The sequence below is a fragment of the Anthonomus grandis genome, chromosome 16 (assembly GCF_022605725.1).
Source record: "Anthonomus grandis grandis chromosome 16, icAntGran1.3, whole genome shotgun sequence".
In the NCBI taxonomy this organism is placed as follows: Eukaryota; Metazoa; Arthropoda; class Insecta; order Coleoptera; family Curculionidae; genus Anthonomus; species Anthonomus grandis.
The window spans coordinates 6010638-6033798 of NC_065561.1; the positions used below are offsets into that span (position 1 = coordinate 6010638).

Genomic DNA, 23161 nt, shown 5'->3' on the forward strand with positions numbered 1-23161 from the left:
ATTGTAGGAGGCATTTCGTTTGGAGCTCTTACATATAACTTAGTCTTACATATACCCTTCGGTTGCCTATTCCACATTCAGAGCAAGGGAGTAGTTGTTTTATTTTGATGGGTAAAAAAATGGTCAATTACCTTCCTCTTCGAATAAGAAAACTTAAATTTAAAAACATTGTGGGTTACTAAGGCATATTATACATTTAGACGAGCTCTTTGATGTTTTGTCCTGATTACCAAATATGTATGTGTGATTTGAAAAAAAAATATTGTAACTCTATTTTGCTTTTTAAAATCTATTAGTTCTAAATTTTACAGAATTATATTTAAAAAGGCTTTGTCAATAACTTTGTTTGGGATAATACAGCTACTTAATTTGAATATTTAATATACAATTATACAGATATTACAATGTAACGGGTGGACTAGGATAAAGGGAATACCTAATAACTTATTTCCATTGTAAGCAAAACAAATGACATTTAGTGTATTAGTAAATGCGTATCATTACACATATTTTTTTTTGTTATACGTCAAATAAAATTTAAAATTTATAATTTTAAAATAGATTGCTATAAATAAGTTAAAAATATGAAGTTTGCATCAAGTAACCATGGAAAATAATTTTAATCATGTTTTGTGTGCTTTGCATTTTGTGTGCTCTAGATGAAAACTTAAAATAACTAAACATATATTTTTGTCAACTTCACAGAAAGAAAGTAACTATATCAGAAAGTAACTATAACTATAGGCATTTATCACATAAATCCCAAGATAAGTTTTAATTGTTTTCACTATGATCTTACAATATTTGCCCTATTATTTTAGAACAATTGTAAACAAATATTAGCTTAATAAGTGCGGTAACCATTATATTAAATTATGATATTTATTATATATCATCATATGATATTTATTATATTAAAATTTTTAATAAACCTTCAGCATTAACTGCTAACGGTTTTTTTCAAAACATGCAAGTCTCAGTCTTATTTAACATTAAAATGTGTGTCCTTCATATCCGTGAGAAGTTACCCAATTTAGCTCCTAATATCTAATTTAGTATTACTTGCTAGATTTTTGTGCAAATATTAAATAACATTTTTTTTTTCAATATTCCAAAAAGATTAACAAATATTTTTATTTATTTTAGTATGCTTTAGAACGAGACCGGATGCTGACCCTTTATTTTATCTGTTCAACAGTGTGCTTTGCTGCTATTATCTTAGTACAAATTGCTATTTTTAAAAGGTAAGCTTAATATACGTTAAATTCAATATTTTAAATTAATTCGGCTTAGATATATGTAATTTCGAAAGGTTTTATCTTTAATTTAGCATTTGGAGCAAATGCAATTTTTATACTAATGCTCATTTTAATCCTCGAGATGAGTGCAATTATGTCAATGTTTACAAATATTTCCATTTAAATAGGCTGCTAAAAATTAAATTTTGTTAGGTTATTATATAGGTTATTATTAATAATGTTAGGTTATATATATATATATATATATATATATATATATATATATATATATAACAATAAAATATATAATAACCTAACAAAATTTAATTTTTAGCAGCCTATTTAAATGGAAATATTTGTAAACATTGACATAATTATATATGATGGCATATGACATATGACATATGACATATATATATATATATATATATATATATATACATATATATATATATATATATATATATATATATACATATATATATATATATATATATATATATATATATATATATATATATATATACGTTTTATTATTTTTATCTACCTATTTATAATTTTTCAAAATATAGTAATAAATTTTTATTAATATAACTATTAACTATCTACATATGTTTCTTCTGATAATTTAAATATAGTCTTAGAATTTTCATAAGTAATGTATATACAGTGACCGCCTAAAGTTTTGCATAAATTCGATAAAAATTAGAGACCTGATTTTTTGAGAAAACGCTCGGACCCATCGATTTTTATTTTAAGTTGCGCATTATTTCACATAAATTTTTTTATACAGGGTGAAACAAAAAAAAAGATATGATGTCATCGGTCATTTTTTTTTAAATGGAATACTAATAACTTCCAAAATTGGCTTTTGCTAAGATAAAAAATACCGACTTCAAATTTACGATCATATTTCAAAATATTTTGAAAAGAAAAATATGCACTTGAGTTATTAACGACTTATTATTAAAAAAAAATTATGCAACTTAAAAAAATAGAAGAGATAAAACAAGAGAAACTAATAATTAAATTTAAAATCATACGAACTATTTACATTTATTTTAATACTGGCGAGAAGCGTAAAAAAAATCACTACTTCTAAAAATGTTTTCTCTTTTGGCCTATGCATTTTCTTGTTCTCAAAACAATTTTAGAAGAACCTCTAGTTTATTTTAAAATTTTATAAGCATTCTTTATTCGGTGAAAAAGGTGCTTCTGACATAAAGCTTGAATATATATTATAAAAGTTTGGATTTTAGATGTCCCCAAAGGTAACAGTTAACAGGGTTAAAATCACACTACCGAGAAGGTCATTGATTAGGACTGCATCTGCCTATGCACATTTAAAAAAAATTATCTTTAAAGAAGTCATTACAGTTCGTCTAAAATATAGAGGATCAATCATCATATCAAAAATATATAACTGCAATATTTATACCGACATCAAATTGCATGTTTGTAATTTTTGGGAATCGTGAAATTTTTAATAAAAATTAATTTCGCCAGTTAGTCTATTTGAAAAAAATATAAGGCTGAACAAGCTTAGAGTTCATAACATACGTTAATAGAAAATTTATTTTTAATAATATGTGGTTCTCATTTACCTCTTGATTTTTCGATTGCTCAAATATGCATGCTTCTTGAATTGTATACTTCTATACTTGAGTAAAAAGTTTAGTACCTTGCGTTAACAAAAGAAAATGTTAAAATTTCACATATACAGGATAAGTTTTCAGGGTATTATTTAACCTTGAAAATCTTCCCAAAGCCTGACCTCATTTTTTTAATTGTGGTAGTCCTAAGCTTCAGGTAGGCTACTATAAGTAAGTATACCAAATGAAAAAAAAAACAATAGCGTGGGAGTTTCTAATGAAACACCCTGTATACAATATAAAAGTTTTAAAAAATGTTGCAAGTGATATTTCTTACTTTTTTTTTGTAGCCTATAGCCTAATTTTTCATAAAAAGTATAAGCAAAATAAATAAGAAAAAAAATCCAAATAGACATAAAAATTTTATCCATTTTATCCATTTGATCATGGATAAATTTGGATTTATTAACGGTCTGTTATCATAATAACCCAATGTTCAGAAAAATTCTATATCCTGTTTCATCCATTTCGGATCAATAACAATGGCATATACTGGAAAGCCGTTAACAAGTCGGTATCTCCATGATCTTATAATAATAAATCAGCGACTGTAAGTACACAAAAATAATCTTTAAAGCAGGCAAAAAAGATCGCAGGAATGTATTTTCAGCTGCTGGGTTATATTGAATAATATATTTATGTCATATAGTGGGATATACTAAGGATAATGGAAACACTCTGACACTCTTGAGTAAAACAAACAAAATTTGTTATGTATGCATGTTCCACGATTGTTTATTTTTTGACGTATTTATTTGTTTTCTTACAATTTCCAATGGAATACCAAGTTTTTTTTTACATATATCCATCTCACTTATCATATTTTGAAACAAAAAAAACATATTTTTTTCATTTTGAAATAGAGTGGTGTGTAATACGTTAAAAATGTTAAAATTGGATCAAGCACCCCTGAAAAAATAAATTTTATTATTTTTTACCTATTTCTCACGAATTTTTAAAATAAGTTAACATGTGTTTTTGGCGTTTAAAATATTTCTTCTTTTTTTAATTTTCGCTGTTACTTTTTTCCTTCGACAACTAACTTCACCAAAAGAAAATAAATAAATCAGGTGACATCTAACACATGTTTTAAACTAAATTGCAGTTATTTCTTTTATTATCTGATTTAAAAATAAAATAGAAACAAATAATTAGTTATTAAAAAAATTAAGTCATAATAATATAACCTGTTAATTCATTCAGTTTTTATATGCATAGTTTGTATATTGTATAGTTAAATGCTTATAGAATTCGGGAAAAAATCTATATCTAAAAAAATGAATAATGTTAGAAAATCACCTGTTTACTTATTTCGTCTAGAGTACATAAAAAAACAAAACACAATAAAAATTATTTTTCCAGGCTTACTGGAAGCAATTTTAACATATTTAACTTTTGCACAGCATTCTATTTCAAAATTTACAATGTTATTGTATTTACGTGATGAATCAAGGACGGTACAATTTTTTAGAACATTCTTTTCTATACAAATATACAGGTTATCCCATGAGAAAAACAAGGTAGTAGGTAATTTTCTGTTAAACCGAAAGTGACAGAAATTAGTAAAATACGTTAAGAAATTAGCATTTACTTAACAAAGGTATACCAAACCTCATTCTTTTTTTTCCTGAAAAAGAAATATAATTATTGTAAGTAGAGTGTTCTCGGGATTCGTATCTAGTGGTATATAAGGTGTTTCCTTAAGACGCCAAAAAGAGTCAGGAATTCCTTGAATAAAAATAATTATTTCGTTTTTAAATATTTAATCCTTTGTGCAGCAGTCAAAAGATATCGCGGTGTTACTTTAAAAATGTATGGCTACCCAAATAGTAGGCAATATACATATTGGAGAATCGATATTTACGCATCGGGAGGTGCTCAAAGACGACATATGGCAACGCGTATGCATGCATTTCGTACACTCCACTAGTCGCCTGCTACGTCATTGTTTTTCAATATTTTACAACGCTTATACGCATTTGCATTTTTAACGCAATACAACGTTAGTAAGCGTCTGGCTTTGATGGAGTAACTGTATTAATTGCAATAAAAATATATTACGCAAAAATTCAGGGATTTCTAAAATGTTTTTCTGATGCAGGCTCTACATAAATCAGTGTACAACCCTCATAGAATAGTAATCTTAAAATGTTAATTATTTCATATATTGCATAAGGAAAATGAAAGTGTTATTCTAATAAAAATAAATTATTCACTCTAAAAAATGTACAAGAATTTAAACCCTATACAAAAATAAAATTTAAACTTTTAAAAAAAAATTTACATAAATTATTTTTTTAAATAACAGGCTCAAACAGTCCTCTTTCTTTGGCTTAATAATTAGTTAGCCTTTCATAAAAGCCATTTCGTACTTGTGTACCAAGAAAATTTCTGGTGAAATGGAAATGGCACATTTAAAAATTTGAATATTTTGGCTATTCACTGTGTCGCAGGACAGATACTTGCATTAATGTAGAAACTGGTAATTTTTAACATTTTTTGCATAAATAATTTTTACATGAATAAATAAGAGTTAATTTATTTAATTTTTATCACAAGCAGACAATTTTCACACTTAGAAAAACTTATATTTTCTAACATAATATTTTTTTATCCCCTGTCGTTAAATTAACGTTAACGTTAAAAATTAACGTTAAATTGGTTACAAACGCCATTAAAAAATGTACGTAGTAAATTATTTCATTATTATATAATTCCTTTTGATGCATAAACCAAGATTCTTTCTTCTCGCTAAAAATATTTAGAATGGATTACTTTTAACTTATGGAGTGTGGTGTTTATGGGGAATTAAAGCAACCTTCTCCCCTACCTATAACAAATAAGCAGATTTTTAATTTTATTAAGTTAATTTTTTTAATAATCAACTATTTCAATGATTCTTTAATAGGTTACACTCTTTACCACCTTGTGATATACGATATTTTTTGTTTTGTTATCATCAGGCGTAAGGAGAATCAATGCAGATGGTCTGCCGATCCGTGAACATACGATATACAGGGTGTTTCAGAACTATGGGATCAATCTGCTAGGGGTTGTTCAGTGCAATAGTAGAATCCATTTCAGTATCGGAACCCATGTCCGGAAATCTGTCACTACGCCACTACGGCCCTAAGACACGTTTAAATTTAGAAAAAATATTAAAATAAATTACCTAAATAGGATCTGATGCATTTATTTTTACCTTTTGTATATGATACCATCACAACAATTGTTCAAAATGTCTTCCTCCAACCTTAATACACCGATTTAAATGCCGCACATGATTTCGGCGGACTACACTAAAAATTTGATCATCGTTTTGAATGATTTCAAATGCGGCTGTTATTCGTCCAATTAAGTCTAGCTCTGATTCTACTGGAGTTTCGTAGACTAAAGACTTTACATGTCCCCACAAGAAAAAATCGAGCGACGTTAAATAGGGTGACCTAGGAGGCCAAGAAACTGCTCCACCTCTGGCAATCCAACGATGCCCAAACCGCTGAGCCAAATACTCGCGTACTTGTACAGCAAAGTAAGCCGGCGCTCCATCATGCTGAAACCACATTTGCTGTCTAACGTTTAGTGGAACATTTTCAAGGAGTTCTGGAAGAACTTCCTTCAAGAAACGCAGATAAATAGGTCCTGTTAACCGTTCCGGTAGAAGGTATAGCCCAATTAAATAATCATCAACAATGCCTGCCCATACGTTGACAGCCAACGATTTTGATGTTTTCTTGGAAAAATAGCATAAGGATTTTCTTCGTCCCAAACATGGCTATTCCTACTATTAAAAACACCGTCTCTTGTGAAGGAGAGAAGCTTCATCAGTCCGCATCGTAAAAAAATTGGTTGTGCAATGATGTGATCCAGAAGCCATTGACAAAATTGAATTCTAGGATGATAATCGGCTGCAGTCATACCTTGAACTTTCTGGAAGTGGTAAGGATGGAGTTGTTGCTCGTGTAGTACCCGCCAGACAGAAGCGTTACTCGTATTCATATTCTTAGCAACGTCACGTGTGCTATTTGATGGTTCATCGGCAACTCACTGAAGCACCTCTTCTTCAAATTCGACCATTCTTACGGTTCGAGCAACACCAGTATCATGCATCTTGGTCTTAAACATGCCTGTCTCAGCAGGCCGCCGATGAACCGCAATAAACTTTTTGTATCCAGTATGCTGTCGTTCGAGATATCGTTCATGATACAACCGCGATGCTGCTCGTGCATTGCAGTTTGTTGCTCCGTATGCCAAATGCATATCCGCTAATTCTTGATTGGTAAAGTTTTCCATTAGCAATAAATGTTTAAAATTGTAAGCTATAAAATTTTTAAACACGACATTGAGAATTGACATTGATACACGTTGATTTTAAATGTTGATTTTAATTTCAATTGTTGTTATGGTATCATGTACAAAAGGTAAAAATAAATGCAGCAGATCCTATTTAGGTAATTAATGTTTTTTATAAATTTTAACGCGTTTTAAGGCCGTAGTGGCGTAGTGACGCATTTCTGGACATGGGTTCCTATACTCAAATGGATTCTTCTGTTGCACTGAACACCCCCCAGAAGTTTGATCCCATAGTTCTGAAACAACACCCTGTATAATTGACCATGTGAAAAACATTGATTTTCCACATTCAGACCACAAAATTTCAAGGATTGCCTTGTGATTTCCTAATAATCATAGGGAATGCAAGAAGGATTGGAAATTGAAGTCTTATATCAGGTGGAATTATCGGGATTCTCGGAATATGAACATCCTCACCTTCGAATTTTTCTTTGAGTATCGTCACGTAAATCACATTCTTCATCAATCGACCAAACGCGTACCGTTGCAAAGTCTTGATGTGTTTATGTTTCGAAGCATGATTAGGCGTAATTTGTGCGTAAATTAGCGTAAATGTTGTAAAGTATACACAGTCAGTGGATTTAAATGAATGCATTGTTCCAATGATATCTAACAAAACTTACTTAAAGAAACTATAAAATCTGAGGAATCATTTTTTTTAGTTTTCTACTTATGAAAGTAATGGATCTATAAAATCTGTTTTAAATTGTTTTCTTTCTTTTTATATTGCCCTTAACATTAACTTTTAGTATAACTTAGAAATTAACAGTTTTATCACCCTAAAACATTTTACTTTTTTGCTACTTATCTCATGTTTGCGTCTCACTAGATACTAAGTTAAATATTCTGATTTGCATTTTTGCATTATTATGTCAAGGGTGTTAGGTAGTCATAATAGTTCTGAGTATAATATATTATTTTCTTTTTATTGAGTATTATTCTTTGTTTTATTTTCCAATTTGGGTGTGTTTTACTATTAATTATTAAAAACTACATGTCTATAACAATATCTCGTATTAACACAAGATCTTTGCTGGCACATTTGAATGGGTTTATTGACTATATTAAAAATCACCACCTTATTGGTGTTATAGAGAGTTGGTTAAATCAAAATATTGATGATCATGTCCTTAATGTCCCTTACTACAATATTGCTCGAAATGATCGAAGGCAGGGTAGAGGCGGGGAAATCATAGCGTATGTTCGAGAAGATTTAAAATTTGACGTTATTTTAACTGGAAATTGGGATTTCTTGGAGAGTATGTGGTTAAAGTTATATATTGGAACTCAGTGTCATATTGTGAGTATCATCTATAGGCCACCAAATGGAAGTAAAGAAAACTTTTCGGCATTTTTTGAGGAACAGCTTATTGAAGTATACGCAAGGTATGATTTCATTTCTTGTATGGGCGATTTTAATATAGATTTTTTTAAAATGGATGAAAGTTAATATCTATTTGTGATACTTTTAATTTCACTGAACTAATAAATGATCCTACCCGAATAACTATAACTCGCCCTCCTTCATAGATTTATTTTTTACAAAGTATAATAATATTATTAATAAGGAAGATTTTGATTGTCAATTCTCAAATTATTTTGGAATTTTCTGTGAATTTAATAATGAACCTACCTCTGTAATTAAGCCTAACCAATTTTTTTTCGAGCGTTAAGAAACATAGATCTTTTAAGCTTTCAAACTGATCTTTAAAAAGTTCTGTTTGGCAACCTACAGGAAATTCAGAATATTGATGAAAAAATGTTGTTTGTAAATAATTGTATAATTACGCTTTTTGATAAACATGTACCTCTAAAAAACAAACTTCTACAAAAAAGAAAATAGTCTCCATGGATGACCGATAATATAAAATTTTAATTAAGCTTTAAAAGAATTTAAGACTTAAAAAGGATTTAAAACCAAATTAGCATCTAAATGGGATTATTATAAGCAACTACGTAACTACACAAATTACAGCAATAAAAGCTGAAAAGCGAGCATACTATAAAATAAAATTTTAAGTTTCTAGTATTAAGGAAAAGTGGCAAGAATTAAATAAACTAAAACCAGTTAATAATCAACAAATCCCTGATAATATGAAAAATGTTAATGGCTTTAGTCGGTATTTCGCTAGTTGCGGTAATAATCCAATAAATGCAAACTATCATGAACTTTTACAATTTTACACAAATAACAGTGTTACGGAGGACATATTTAATTTTAAAAATGTCAAAGAGTCTCTAGTAAGTTCAATTTTACTAAAAATGAAATCCAAGGCCTTTGAAGTTGACAATTTAAATATTTCTCTTATTCAGCTTTATTGTACCATTATTGTAAAATATCTAACCCATCTAGTTAATGAGTGCATAATACAAAAATACTTCCCTTAAATTTGGAAAGAGGCATTTATTACGCCTTTACCTAAATTCCCAAATCCTTTTCAAAGTACTAGAACGAATTCTGGAACTTCAAATGCGTCACTTTTTAGAGAGTAATTTAATTTTGCTTTCTAAGCACTGGTTTTAGGATGGGTTAAAGTTGTGCTTCATCTATGACTGACGTAGTTAATGACATTATTGCTGAACGTGATAAGGGTAAAGTCACGGCGTTGATATTACTAGACTATAGTAAGGTCTTTCATTGTGTCGATTATCATATTCTAATATCAATTTTGCATTATCTAGGGTTCAGTGAGGTAGCTGTGAATCTTTTAAAATCATTTTTAAGTGACAGATTTCGGAAAGTTAAAATTGATGGTGAAATGTCAGAGGCTCTTGAAGTGACATGCGGCGTTCCATAAGGCAGTATTCCGGCCCCTCTTTTATTTACAATATACATGTGGCGATTTTACTTAGTCCATGAATTAAAAGATGCCGAAAATAAAATTAACCAAGATCTAAAAGCAGTGTCTCTTATGTCATTAAAACATATACTCAAGATTAACCCCATGAAATCTAATGTGCTTCTTATTGGCAACTTAGCGACTGTCAGTGACATGCAGAATCAGAATAAAATTAAAAATTATTATTATTATTATTATTATTATTTCGATGAGACAAAGTTATAGAAATTCTAAGGAAATGAAATCAATCCGCTTGATTCGTCGACAGACCATTACCGATAGTCAGCAATTGCTCAGAGAAATCTTCAGCAGATGTATCATTAAGCAATCCGTTTCTTATCTTTATTGTCAGGTGGGGTTTCTTTGCATAACTCCATAGATTCGATGATTTGAGGCAAGCGTTTATTTCGTCTGTACACGTACTTGGCTGAAATCTTCAGATAGTAAAATTACTGCGCCTCCAAAACATATCGATTCCATTACCTACATCTTTAATGTTCGGTTAAGTGCTTTTAATGCACGTTTTTGCGCCATTGTACATTCGTCCCACACGATTCTTGCTCACTTCAATCGCATTGTTAATGTTGATTAAAAGAGAATACAAATTACTGATGATGATTATTATTTCTGACAAAATTTATATTAATAAATTCTCTATTTATCCAAAGACAAAATTATGTCAATTATGTCAAAAATTGTCATTTGCGTTTTGTTATTCTATGTCAGATGCGTTTTTGTCATACCGCGTTTTATAGTGACTTCACGGAAACGCGGTCGGACAGGATTAAAAGTATTTTAGGTCTGTCTTCTGGTTTTAATCAACCATATTGCAGCCAAATCGGTTCAGCCCTTCTTGAGTTATAAATAGTGTAACCGATACGAATTTCTTTTATATATATGGATTATTGGTGATATTAAGCTCTTTATTTGAAATGATGCTGTTTAATTAGTTTAAGCATTAATACTGTGTAGGTATAACGATAGTAAAAACTACCTTGTGCATTTATGGGATAAACATACATACAGACACTTGGCTATGATCATTTTCCTAAAATAATAATATTTAAAGAGTAAAACAAACTCGAATGTATTTATTCTTCTAGAAAATAGCGATTAAAATTCACTAATTGGGAATTGTTTACAAGCTCTTTAGAAAATAAATTCTTACAACCTCTTAGCTTTGGAAGAAAAAGTAATATTTTTATATGATACACTTAATGAGTCGCTCGATTTATCATGTAAACAGAATCCCCCTTTTATAACAAAAGCTAAGCCTATGTGATGGATGGGATCATGACTGCGACATTATTATACAAAATCGAAAAAAGTTATTTCAGGACTATAAGAACAAAATAAAATAAGTTTTATACAGTTTAAATGAGCCTCTAAGAAACTCTAAAGGAAAGAAAAAACACCGAACCGGATGAAGACAATATTTGTTATATTATTTAATAAAATTGACTTTCCACTTTCAAAATCCGTTAAATATTTAGGAGTTGTTTTAGACAGTCAGTCCTCTTGAGAGAGCATATTGATTATATTAGTAATAAATGCGAAAGAAAAATAAATTTATCGATAAAAATGTGTAGCATTTATTGGGGTACTAAGCAAAATATAGCTTTAGTTTTTTACCGAGCATATAAAGGGTTAAGATAGCTGACCAGAACGATCGATTATTTCAAAATATACGGGGTTTATCAAAAAAGTCTTATATAAAAAATGTAGGGTAGTTAAAAATCTACATATCGGTGATAAATTAAAATATACGGAGTCGCTCACAAAGTAATGGAGAATGGTAGTAATCTTTTTATTTATTTTGAACTGAGCGTTACAGAATGACTGTTAAAAATCGGCCAAGATGGAAAGACCTAGGACTACTCCCTCCGAGGAGAAAAATCTAAACATTCTGCTTGTGATAAAAGAAAATCCACTAATCAGCTTACTTTGGATCATAAAATTGATTAAACATCTGTACAAAGCATTCTTCATACTGAGAAAATGCATTCATACAAGTTAATATTGTACAAAGACTTTTTGACGTTAACTGTGATCGAACAAAAACAATATAATAAATATAATTATCAAGAAAATAAGTCTGCTAGAGGAACAGCACGTGCTTTTAATGGTAATTATTTGGGAAGTCATTCTTATTCTATTTGATGAGGAAGTTTCAAGAAACAGGTTTAGTGCAAAACAGAAAAAATGAAGTTTAGCATCCAGTGATAAATAAAGTGATAGACATTGCAGTGTTGAGATGGAACCTAATACATCTGCTCGAAAAATTACTACCGCATCGTGCCTAAAAGTACGGTTCACACATTACACAAATATCATGCCTAAAAAATTAGACTAGTACATGAGCTAAATGAAACCAAATTTTACACGACGATCAAAATCACGTCGTGTAAAATTTTGTTTAAGTACTTTATGATAGGTTAAATCGTAACAGAAATGCTGCATAATGGCTCTCTACTGCGACCCTATTGCGGCTTACTCCTAGATGTTTATACTTTCTCAATGAAGCCCACCCTCTTTAAGAGTTCAATTATTTTATTGGGAGACGAATTCTTAATATCTTCCGTCCTAGATATAAGGCATTGCCGAAGATGGCCTGCCTGATTCTCTCTTGTGCCGGACAGCTGCAACATAGGATTTGCTCTGCAGTCTCGTCTTCCTCCGAGCATAGTCTGCATTCGAATAATCACCGATGGATGGTGGTGATGCAGTCTGCAGTGGCCGGTATACATTCCCTTTAGGGCCTTTAGGTACTTCCTGTTAAGCTTCCTTATGGTATCTGCACCTTCCTTGTTGCGTCCGGTATGAAAGCCTTATGGTGTCCTGGTAATCCCTCCCAGTAGCGCTTTGCTTTGTTATGCCAGGTTTGTGATTGTGTATTTTGCCATATTGTAGGCAATGCTTAATGCTGATGCTGGACCTATTTTTTTGGCTAGCGTGTCAGTTGCCAGCGAAAGCCATAGCTTTCGCTTTAAAAATTAATGAGTATTTCTCAAGGCAGATAGATATTTCTGTTCTTGGGTTACTACAGTATATTCCAGCTTCTACCCCAATATTGGTTTTGGAGCTGTCTGAATATACTCGGATATCGGCTTTCTCTAGTTCCAACCGTTTTTGATCTCAGTCCGCTCGGTCGGGTATGTTGCCGAGTATGAACTTGTGTTTAGTATTTTTCTTGGTATTAGGTCTGATGGCATACCAAATATGCTGTGATTGCACGCCTTCTCAACCAGTTCAGTTGATTCCATCCAGACTTTGTTGTCAAGATGCCATTTATGACATGGTGCAGTCTGTAAGTAGTTCTTATGTTCTTATTTGAAGGCTGCTAAGTTTTGTTTTTGCCAGTTGTTGTATAAACACTGGTTAATTTATTTATGTTGTTATGATAATGTACATAAATAATATTCGAATATTATGTAAACTACAGAGATTTGTATAACCACTGCATTTGTTTTGGGTTCATTCACCAGGTTTTGTCGCATATCCTACGATAGTTCCATAGGGAAAGTTTTGCTTTCTTGACGGTTTTGTTAAGATACGAGTTCCAGTTAAGCGTCCTATCTAAGGTTGTCCCAAGATATTTCGCATCCGTTGCAAATTGTATGGTTTCACCCATATTCCTTTTTCTGATGATTGGCACTATTACCATTTTATTCGGATTAATAGACAATCCTCCCTCTCACACCATTTTACAATTAATCAATCAATGCTTTATTATCATAAAATTTAAAATTTTGTCGACAAAGCTATTATTTAAATAATCATACAAACAAAATATATACAAAGAAAAAACAAAAAATACAAATATATAAAAATAAAAAATACAACAAAACATACAAAAAACTTAACAATTTTATACATTGTTTGAGGTCACATTTCCTTAAAATCTATAAAATATATATACATTCACTTGTATACAAAGTCGGCAAAAAAAGCAGGCACTTGTTTACAAAAACATTATTAGCAAACTACTAATTTGTTTACATAATATTCGAATATTATTTATGCACATTATCATAACAACATAAATAAATTAACCAGTGTTTAGGAAGCGCTTGCTTAAAATTACATATCATTAATTATTAAAAAAAAGTCATTTACTGTGTATAAGGCTCTCTCCAGTAAGTATGATTTTAGAGCTTTCCGAAATTTGGTAAAAGTTGTTATTGATTTGATTTCAAATGGGAGATGATTGTGCATTTTTTTTGCATTGTAAAGAATGGATCGTTTAACTAGTTCTGATCGTGGGGTTGGTAGATAAAGATCGTACTCTGCATTTCTAAGAGGATAATTGTGAGATGGCCTTTCTGACCTATCTGATAAGTGCTTGCGGATTAGGCAGACGGATTCAAATAGAAATAAGGAAGGAAGAGTTAGTATTTTAAATATTTTAAATATTCCTGGCAGTGAGTTCTGTAATTTAGTCTTAATGAATAGCGTATAGCTCTCTTTTGTAGCTTAAATATGCGCTCAAATTGAGTCGCACCACATGTACCCCAAAACGGAAGGGCATATCGGAGGTGCGAGTCAAACAGGGCATAATAAACTGTTATAGCCGTTGCCAAACTTAGCTCCCTGGATACTGATCTCAGAGCAAAACATGCAGAACTTAATTTTTTGGATAAGGAATCGATGTGGATATCCCATTTTACTTTACGGAATCAACGACCTCCATTCTGTTGTTATTAATTACAAAAGATTGCAACGCACCGCTAAATGATAATACTTTAGTTTTTGAGACGTTGAGGCACAAGAGATTTGAATCGACCACGATTTAATGGTGACTAGGTCACGAGATATGGTTCTACAAAGAGCCACCATATTTAAGTTGCTCCAAGAAAAACTAGTATCGTCCGCAAAGAGACAAATTTTACCATTTATGTCCAGATTAGCAATATCATTTATAAATAGAAGAAACAAAATAGGGCCTAGAACTGAGCCCTGAGGTACCCCGCATTCTATTGGCTTGCACGAAGACGTCATCGAATCAACCCTAACAAACTGATTCCTGCTAATTAATTAGGATATTATTACTGGTTTACACAGTCGAAAGCTTTAAAAAAATCACAGAAAATTGTTGCTGTAGAGAGATGGCTGTTTAGGCTGGAGTATATATTATTAAAGAGGGACAACATAGCGTCATTGGTGCACTTGTTACTCAATAATCCGAACTGATGCGGGGTTATAATTTTATATTTAAGCAAAAAGGATAAAAGTCGTTTCTTTACCAGTCTTTCAATAATCTTCGATAATGTTGGGAGAAGTGCAATTGGGCGGTAGTTCGAACATTGATCCTTCTCGCCCCCTTTATGTAAAGGAATAGTAATTGCCGTCTTAAGGCAGCTTGGAAAGATTCCAATTTGAAGAGACATATTAATCAAGTTGGTAAGATGGTTTAAAGTGATATCCGGGAGATTTGAAAACATTTTAAGCGTTAGACCATCAGCCCCAGATGAAGATTTGTTTTTAATGTCTTTTATTGTGCTGCGTAGTTCTTCTAATGCTATGGGTGTAAGAAAGAAATTATGTAAATTCTCATTAGCGAGATATGAGAGAGGGTCGTGGGAAGGAGTTACGGTATTCATGAGATTTTTGGCTACATTTATAAAGTAGTTGTTTAAGTTATCCGGTGAAGTGAGGATTATGATAGATGAAGAAGCCTTATCCATTAATTCATTAACTATAGACCAAGTCTCCTTACCAACATTTCTGGAATTAGAAATCCTTTTATTGTAATAGAGGTCCTTGGGTGCCTTTATTGTTTTATGGTAAATTTTTTTGTACAACCTTACGTAATCGTTGAAGAACACACGGTCTGAGAATTTTTTTAAGTGTGATAAGGAGCGTATATTTTTAGATGACAAGCGTAAGCCTTTAGTAGACCAGGGTTTTTTTTGTTTAATTTTGATGGGTCTAAAAGGAAATGAGTTGGATGCCAAATCAGACAGTGACTTTATAAATCGAGAAAACTCAGTGTTAACATCATCAGATAGGAAGTCCCAGTCCGTTCTTAGACATAGATTTTTGAAATTTAGGAAATTTTTTTCCCCAAAGATACGGCTCATTTTGCGCGGGACCTTTCTATTTTTGTGATTTAGAGAAAATTTAGTTAACACTGCTTCATGATCGGAGAAACTTGAGTTAAAGACAGTTGAATCAACGAGTTCCGGATCAAAGGTTGATACGACGTAGTCAATGATACTAGAGCTAGTTTTGGTTTTTCTGGTTGGGGAGTTAATATGCATAACCATCCCAAATGAATCAAATATGGACTGAAGGGATTCCTTAGCAGCACACACACTGGAGAAGTCAATATTAAGATCGCCACACAAAACTAATTTTCTTATTAAGGGCAGGGATTCTAGCAAGCTTAATAATTTTTGGCAGAAAATTTGCACGTCCGCGTCAGGTGTTTTATAAATACCAACTATATAAAGGTCAAAGGTATTGATATTTGAATTGATTATTATATATGATAGACGATGGAAAATTCGAATACTTTTTCAGATAATAAATTATCAAATTTTGTGACCGCGGAAAAATCGTTGTTAGTGGACATTATCATAGTACCTCCATGAGATAAATGACTTCTTATATCTAGCTAAAGTGGTATAGTTTTTAATAAATACAGGCTCATCAGTGTTTAACCAATGTTCTGTTATGGCAACAATATGTGGAAAGTTTAGCTCTTCCAATAAAATATGTAATTCGTCTGTTTTATGTCTTAAGGACTGAATAATGAGGAATATATTAAGTTTGCTAACGTCCATTTTTTTAGAGGGTGCTTGATCCTCTATTCGCGTCGTTTTATTTAAAATTTTTTGACTTAGTTGGAGAAAAATAATTAGTTTGACCTTCTCTAATTTTCTGGAGCCGTAGGAGTCTTTCTGAAGAGAAGAAGGATCCAAAGGCGGAGAGGTCTGCTTCAATTTCAGCCGAACCAATACCATAGGCATTATGAAACCGACAGTATAATTTCTCAAGGAGTCCATGTCAGTGTGAAGTCCTTCTGCGGCAAGCATTAGTTTAATGCTAGTTTTCGTGTGCCCTTCAAAGCATGTACTCGCCGGCAGGTCGTGGAGGTATGCCAGGTGGAGCCTAAGTGATTTTAAAATTGAAGGGTCCCTCAGCTTGGCCAATAGGTAACGGCTATTCTCAGGATCAAAATTTTGGGACAGCCTCACTATTGACCGAGTCAACGGATCCATGCTGTCTTCGTTCATCGTTTTTTTTTCAATTATTATTTTAGAGGGTTCCCGTGCAAGGGATTTACTCGCAACGATTGCTTCCTTGTCTGAAGCAACTCTTGAAGATCTCTCTGGCGTAGCAGTGGCTTCTGGTGGTGTCTGAATCTTGGATGTTGGTGAATCTGGATGGGTTGAAGCATTCAATTTGTAGCTATCTCACTTATTAGGTGCTCCTTTTTTTGCACGCCAACTTTGAAGTCTGAGTCTGGACAGTCCTTGTTCTTCAGCATAGGAAAGCATCTAACAAAGTCCGTGGTTTTAAGTTTCTCCTTGACGTAGTGTGCAAGTTGATTTGCGGTATAGGATGAGGGGATCCTAGACACAACCACGTATTCCCAGTCCTCTTTTACAAAAGATTTGGAAGGTGGAGTAGTGGTTTTGTTTATGGGAGTCTTCACATCTATAGGGTTTTCCAAATGCTCGGTCTGCGTTGAACTGGATTTTTTTGGTTTCAGGAGGCTACTTCCATTACACGAGTTTCCCTTAGAAGTTAAATTATCGATGGAAAGTGCCATTTGGTTAACACTTTTTCGGAGATCACCCATTTCCTTTGCGAGCTCTTCCCTTGATGAGTCGTGTATCTGGATCTGTAACAGAATCTCCATGATTATCCAGGAGAATAGACGAGAGACTAAAAATGCCTTGCTTTATTTCCGTGATGGAATGGAATAAAGTTTATTTTCCGTTTTCAGGAGTTTTCGTATGGAGGCTATGAATTTCATCTATTTTATCGTATAAGGTCTTCCATTTCGAGTCATGGTAGCTCAGAATGTCGTAGATCTCAGATAATACTGGGAACAGTTCGTTGTTCTTTTTTAGGCACGTTCCCAATGATTCAACAATTTCAAGGGGGATCTGATTTTTTTGTAGATGAGAGACTTTGTCGTGCAAGTATTTGAGTGTCGGAGAATCACAGATATTGCAAAAATATCTTACATTGTGGCACTTCTGCTGATAAAGCGCTTTTATCATTGTCTTGGCCAGCCCGGTGCAGTTCATGCAGAAATTCCGGTGACATTCTCTGCTGCAACGAAGTATATATTTATCCTTATCGGATACGTTTTTTTTGACACGAATCACACTTGAACTCAGCCATTTTTTATTAAGGTGAAAAAAAAATTATAATAAAAAAAATTTAAGATTGTAGAGTAAAAAGTTCAAAGACAAAAACACTTATGTAGGGGTCAGTGCTAATTGCCAAAGTCAAGTTCAGTTAAGCGGGAACTAATTTATAAACAGGTAGCACGCGCACAATAAACACTAGCCGCGTCGTCGTAATATTATGATGGTTCAACAAACTATGTTGACAAAACACATGTATTAAACAGGAACTACTTTTAGATCAGGAACAATAACAGTCAAGCGGAACTATTATTTTTTGCAGGTATCACGCACAGCAGAAACGTCAAATAAAATCAAAACAGAACAAAACATCAATCCGGCAGAGCCAACGAATGAAAACACGACCGTTTCGTACGACTGCTGCTGAATCAATGATATTCAGTACTTCTTGTATTGCTATTGAGATTGCTTTCTCATTTTCCTTTTAACAGGATCACCAGATCATCTGGGTAACCTTGTACTTCGACCTCTCATAGTCGTATTATGGCCAACGGGTCGCCAACGAGTAGCGACCACAGGAGAGGAGATAGTACCCCTCCCTGCGCATAACCTTGCGCGTCTCTGAAGTGCACACGTTTGCCGTAAGGTGGTCGTTATTCTTCTGTCACTTAGCATGGCTTTGATCCAGTTGCAGATAAGACGACTCATCTTGCTGCTATCGATTCATAAAGTGAGCGGGGCAGTGCATTGTTCTTATTCCCCTTCTATGTATAAGAGGCCGCCACTGGGGTAAAAGTAAATCCAGCTCAACTTGAAGAAGTGCTGGATAGATTCCGTTCCCTCCTGATCATATAAAAGGCTGAAATTATTTAATAGCACCTTTAACCGCACTAGACGAAATTATATTTTTTATAAAAAGCCAGTTTTCTTTGGATGGTCGCCGGAGTTCTGGCCCAGCGTTTTCTTTTGTCTGGTTTGTTGTGAAAGTGCCATCGGGACATTTTATTGACCTTAGCTCCTGTTCATGTTCCTTTGAGAGCACTTTGTAGATCTTAGAACATTGAAAGGCTAGAAGTAGCATGCCGTGGAACTATGGGCAGGTTTGTTTGCTTGCAACATCTCTGATGCAATGATGCCAAATGCTTATAGAGAAATGGCAATAATCACTTTATAATATCATAAAAATTTTTAGTTGTTTCCGAAGGCTCAAAAGGCTACTGCTCCCTATATTTTTTGTTTAATAAAATATCAAGCATTTTTTTAAAATAATTTTGATAAGATACTCTATATCGAAGTCAATATATGTACGTTAAATAAATGAAAATAAAGTACGAAGAAACGAGAAAACGGTAATGGCACCGCAACGCCGCTCAATCGCATTGTTGATGCCACGGATACGAGCACTCTCTACCAGTGACGTCGTCAACAAATATTTACCTGCTAAATTTTAATTAATTATTATAGAGTTTGAGTATAAGTAATATCACCATTTATGAGCTATTTATGTGTTTTTTTAACGGACTTCGTTAGAGGAAGATCCTAATAAAAGGCAGCATTTTTGTCAAAGCATTTTTATGGAAATTAAGTATTTTATTAATATAATATTATAGATTTCTTAATAAATCATGTTTTAAGACACAAATTTTTAACATTTCGCAAAATTTTATTGGTATTGTTGTACCAACGGATGTTGGACAAAACTCAGTTTTACATCACTTATTTTATATCACATAATATATACTTCTATGGTGCTGACTTTTTCAAAGGGACAGTATTGCTTCAGCAGTAAGAGTTAAAACTACAAGGATGTTCAAATTGTGAAGGAGTTGCAGGTTTTTTATAGGTTATAAGATTTTTATTATGAGTATTTAGCCTGTACAATGGTTTTAAGACATTTAACAGTGTCCTATATAATACCTAATACCAATTATTATATCATATTAATTTATACTAAAAAACAAGGATTACCTAAGAATAAAGACTATGTACAATAGATTAGATTAGATAGTTTATTAGTAGTAATATACAAACAAGTACTTTTACAAGTCAAATAAAATATGTAGTATGTTGGGCTTTCTCGAAAATCATGTTATTATTTCTTAAGTATTTTCATAATGACTTGAGACATCTAATTCAATTTCTTTGGCGCAAATTTGTTTGTTGCAATCTTCGAATTTTAATTTTTTGTTCTTTTTTTTTCCATAATTTGGTGACAAGTGATTTAGCTTTTGAAACGGTGGAATCATCAGGGCTTAGGTCCTCAGGATATCATTTTGATTTTACCCTAGAATAAAATACATGAAAATATAGTATTACCAAAATTAAAAAAATTAATTATGAAAATCCAATTGATCAATAGAATGTATGTTATTATAAAGAATCTTGGTAATATCATACATTTGATTAATTGCATTTAATTAAACAAATATAACATAATAAAATATTATACAAATACAATAAAATATTACTTTTAAATAAGATATATAGAATAGGATGATACATGGCATAAAACTAGTAGTCTATTTTGAGTGTATTTTTACTTTTTCCTTTGCAGAGTCAGGGAATGTGTAGCAGTTAAACAAAAACGGCTTGGATGAGAAATAGTAATAGTTGACCTAGACCCCACGGTAACTATTAATCTCAGATGCAGTTATTGTTGATGATGAATGATCAGATCTGTAATTATACAAAATTTGGTGTATCAAGAATATTAATCTATTTTAATTATCCATACTTGTCTATATTAGCTTCACTGTTTGTACTATATACCATTTGGAAGCTAAAGAATTTTTTGCACTCTTCAGGAAAACTACCCCTGCAGCTTTGAAGGGTAGATCACTTGGTAAATTAACTAAATTATCGGCTGCTGTGTTTTTAACCAGTGCATCAGAAATCCTAGTAAAAAAATAGTTTTTCACACATACCTAATTTAATAAGTATTAGGTATAAATAAAGTGTTGATTTCCATTAATGAAATCCATTGTTCCCTTTGGGCATATATTAGGATTAGGCAATCTACAATAAGTATTTGATATTTAATCAAAAAGCAAAAAAAATTACAGTAATAAATTAATATGTGGTGCCAATTAGTATATATGTTATTGTAAGTTGCAATATGGTAAAACAAAAAAAAAATTATCGACCAAATTTTAAGGAAAGACAAAATTAACTTTATACATAGATATCAATATCTAAATAAATTTCAAAATTCTTTAGGCAATAAAAAATTAGTAATTTCATCTATCTACCCAATGTCTATATTAAAAAAACATAACTATGTATAGATAGGTACTATGTACATGGGTATTATGCCTTCTTTCTCTCAAAACAACAAAAAAAAACATAAAATCCTGTAATAAAACCAGGGACAAAATTCTAGTTTTATATTTTTTATAGCCTATTGATAGACGAATATGTTCAAAAAAATATTTAGATTTAAAATTATAAATATTTTGGCATTTTACGCACACTTTCGCATTCAAGTTTTTATTAGGTTTATATTTATAAGATCCCCTATTCTACGTTTATGATGATGGTAACCCTATGATGTGATGTTATGAAAGTATCGGTACTTACTTGTGAAAAGATTGGCTTGAATCACCTTTTTATCATGATGCGGCACAAACGACACAAGTTTTTGCCATCCTAGCAAATTAAAAAAACACTAAAATGTGGTCTTTTTCCTTTTTAAACCAAAAATGAAAGAAAATACACGAATCCCAAAAATAAACAAAAAGCCGTTTGACAGATGACACTACGCGTATGGCTCAGGCGCTTAAGCTCCGGTGTTGTCGCTTCAAATTTTTTAGAAGCAGTTTTAGGAATAAGAATGTTAATAATTTTGTTTTTTTTTTGCTTAAGGATATTATATTTATTCTTAAAATAGGTTAATTGTGGTATTTATACTTTTTATTTTAAATCTTACTATAAAATACAACACAAATAATTTAAATTAACGTTATATTGGTTGTTAAAATATAGCTAAAAATTTCCTCCGTTGGAAATTTGCGTCGACTTGACAACAGAGAATCGGCAAATATGTTTGTAAACAAAACACCCCTCTTGCCCCTGTGCACATGTTGGACTCAAACAAAGTTGTTGTTTACTAATTCTAGCCTTTCAATGTTCTAAGTTGTAGATACTTCGACTGCGAGGCGTGTCATTAACGTCATCGCAGAACCTTCTCTATGTGTTCGTCTTAGCTTTACGTATAGCCTTATTGTAATCGGTTAACGCCCGACGATATAGCTCTTAGTTGTTACCGGATTTGGCACGGTTAAAGAGTTTGGCTACTTCAGACCGTATTTTGTTAAGAGAAGGTTTATTATTTATAATATCTTATTATATGTTTGTTAAGATTTAACATTTTTTGAAAGATATTTTAGAAAATAAGATTTAATTGTAGCTAAATTTAACAGTACATGGCTAAACACTAAGAAGGCCAAACCGTACCATAGAAAAACTCTGGAATGGTATTTTTTTTATTATAATTTACGATACTGCTTCTCAAAAGCTACTTAGGTTTATACTTTCATTTACGATATCAACATCGCAACTTTCTTTTTTATTTTTATTGAAGGAAATCACTCTTGATTTTTTTTAATCCCATTAGTAAGAAAATATTCTGTATATAATATGTAAATCTATATGAGAACTAGAATAAGACATAGAATATTACAACAGATCTTACGTTAACCTAGTTTTAATATTAAACTAGTGGGTTTTCTACTTATATAAAACACAAATGTTAATAA

At 31.8% G+C, this 23161-nt stretch overlaps 1 protein-coding gene across 3 annotated transcripts in view; it reads left to right on the forward strand.

The window, feature by feature from the left end:
* LOC126745931 (adenylate cyclase type 5) overlaps nucleotides 1–23161 on the forward strand; it is a 652711-nt gene that overhangs the window by 501755 nt on the left and 127795 nt on the right. For all 3 annotated transcript variants that reach the window (XM_050453997.1, XM_050453996.1, XM_050453998.1), the window contains one exon: nucleotides 1147–1244. In XM_050453997.1, the coding sequence (XP_050309954.1) occupies nucleotides 1147–1244 (98 nt within the window). The remainder of the gene's footprint in view (nucleotides 1–1146; nucleotides 1245–23161) is intronic.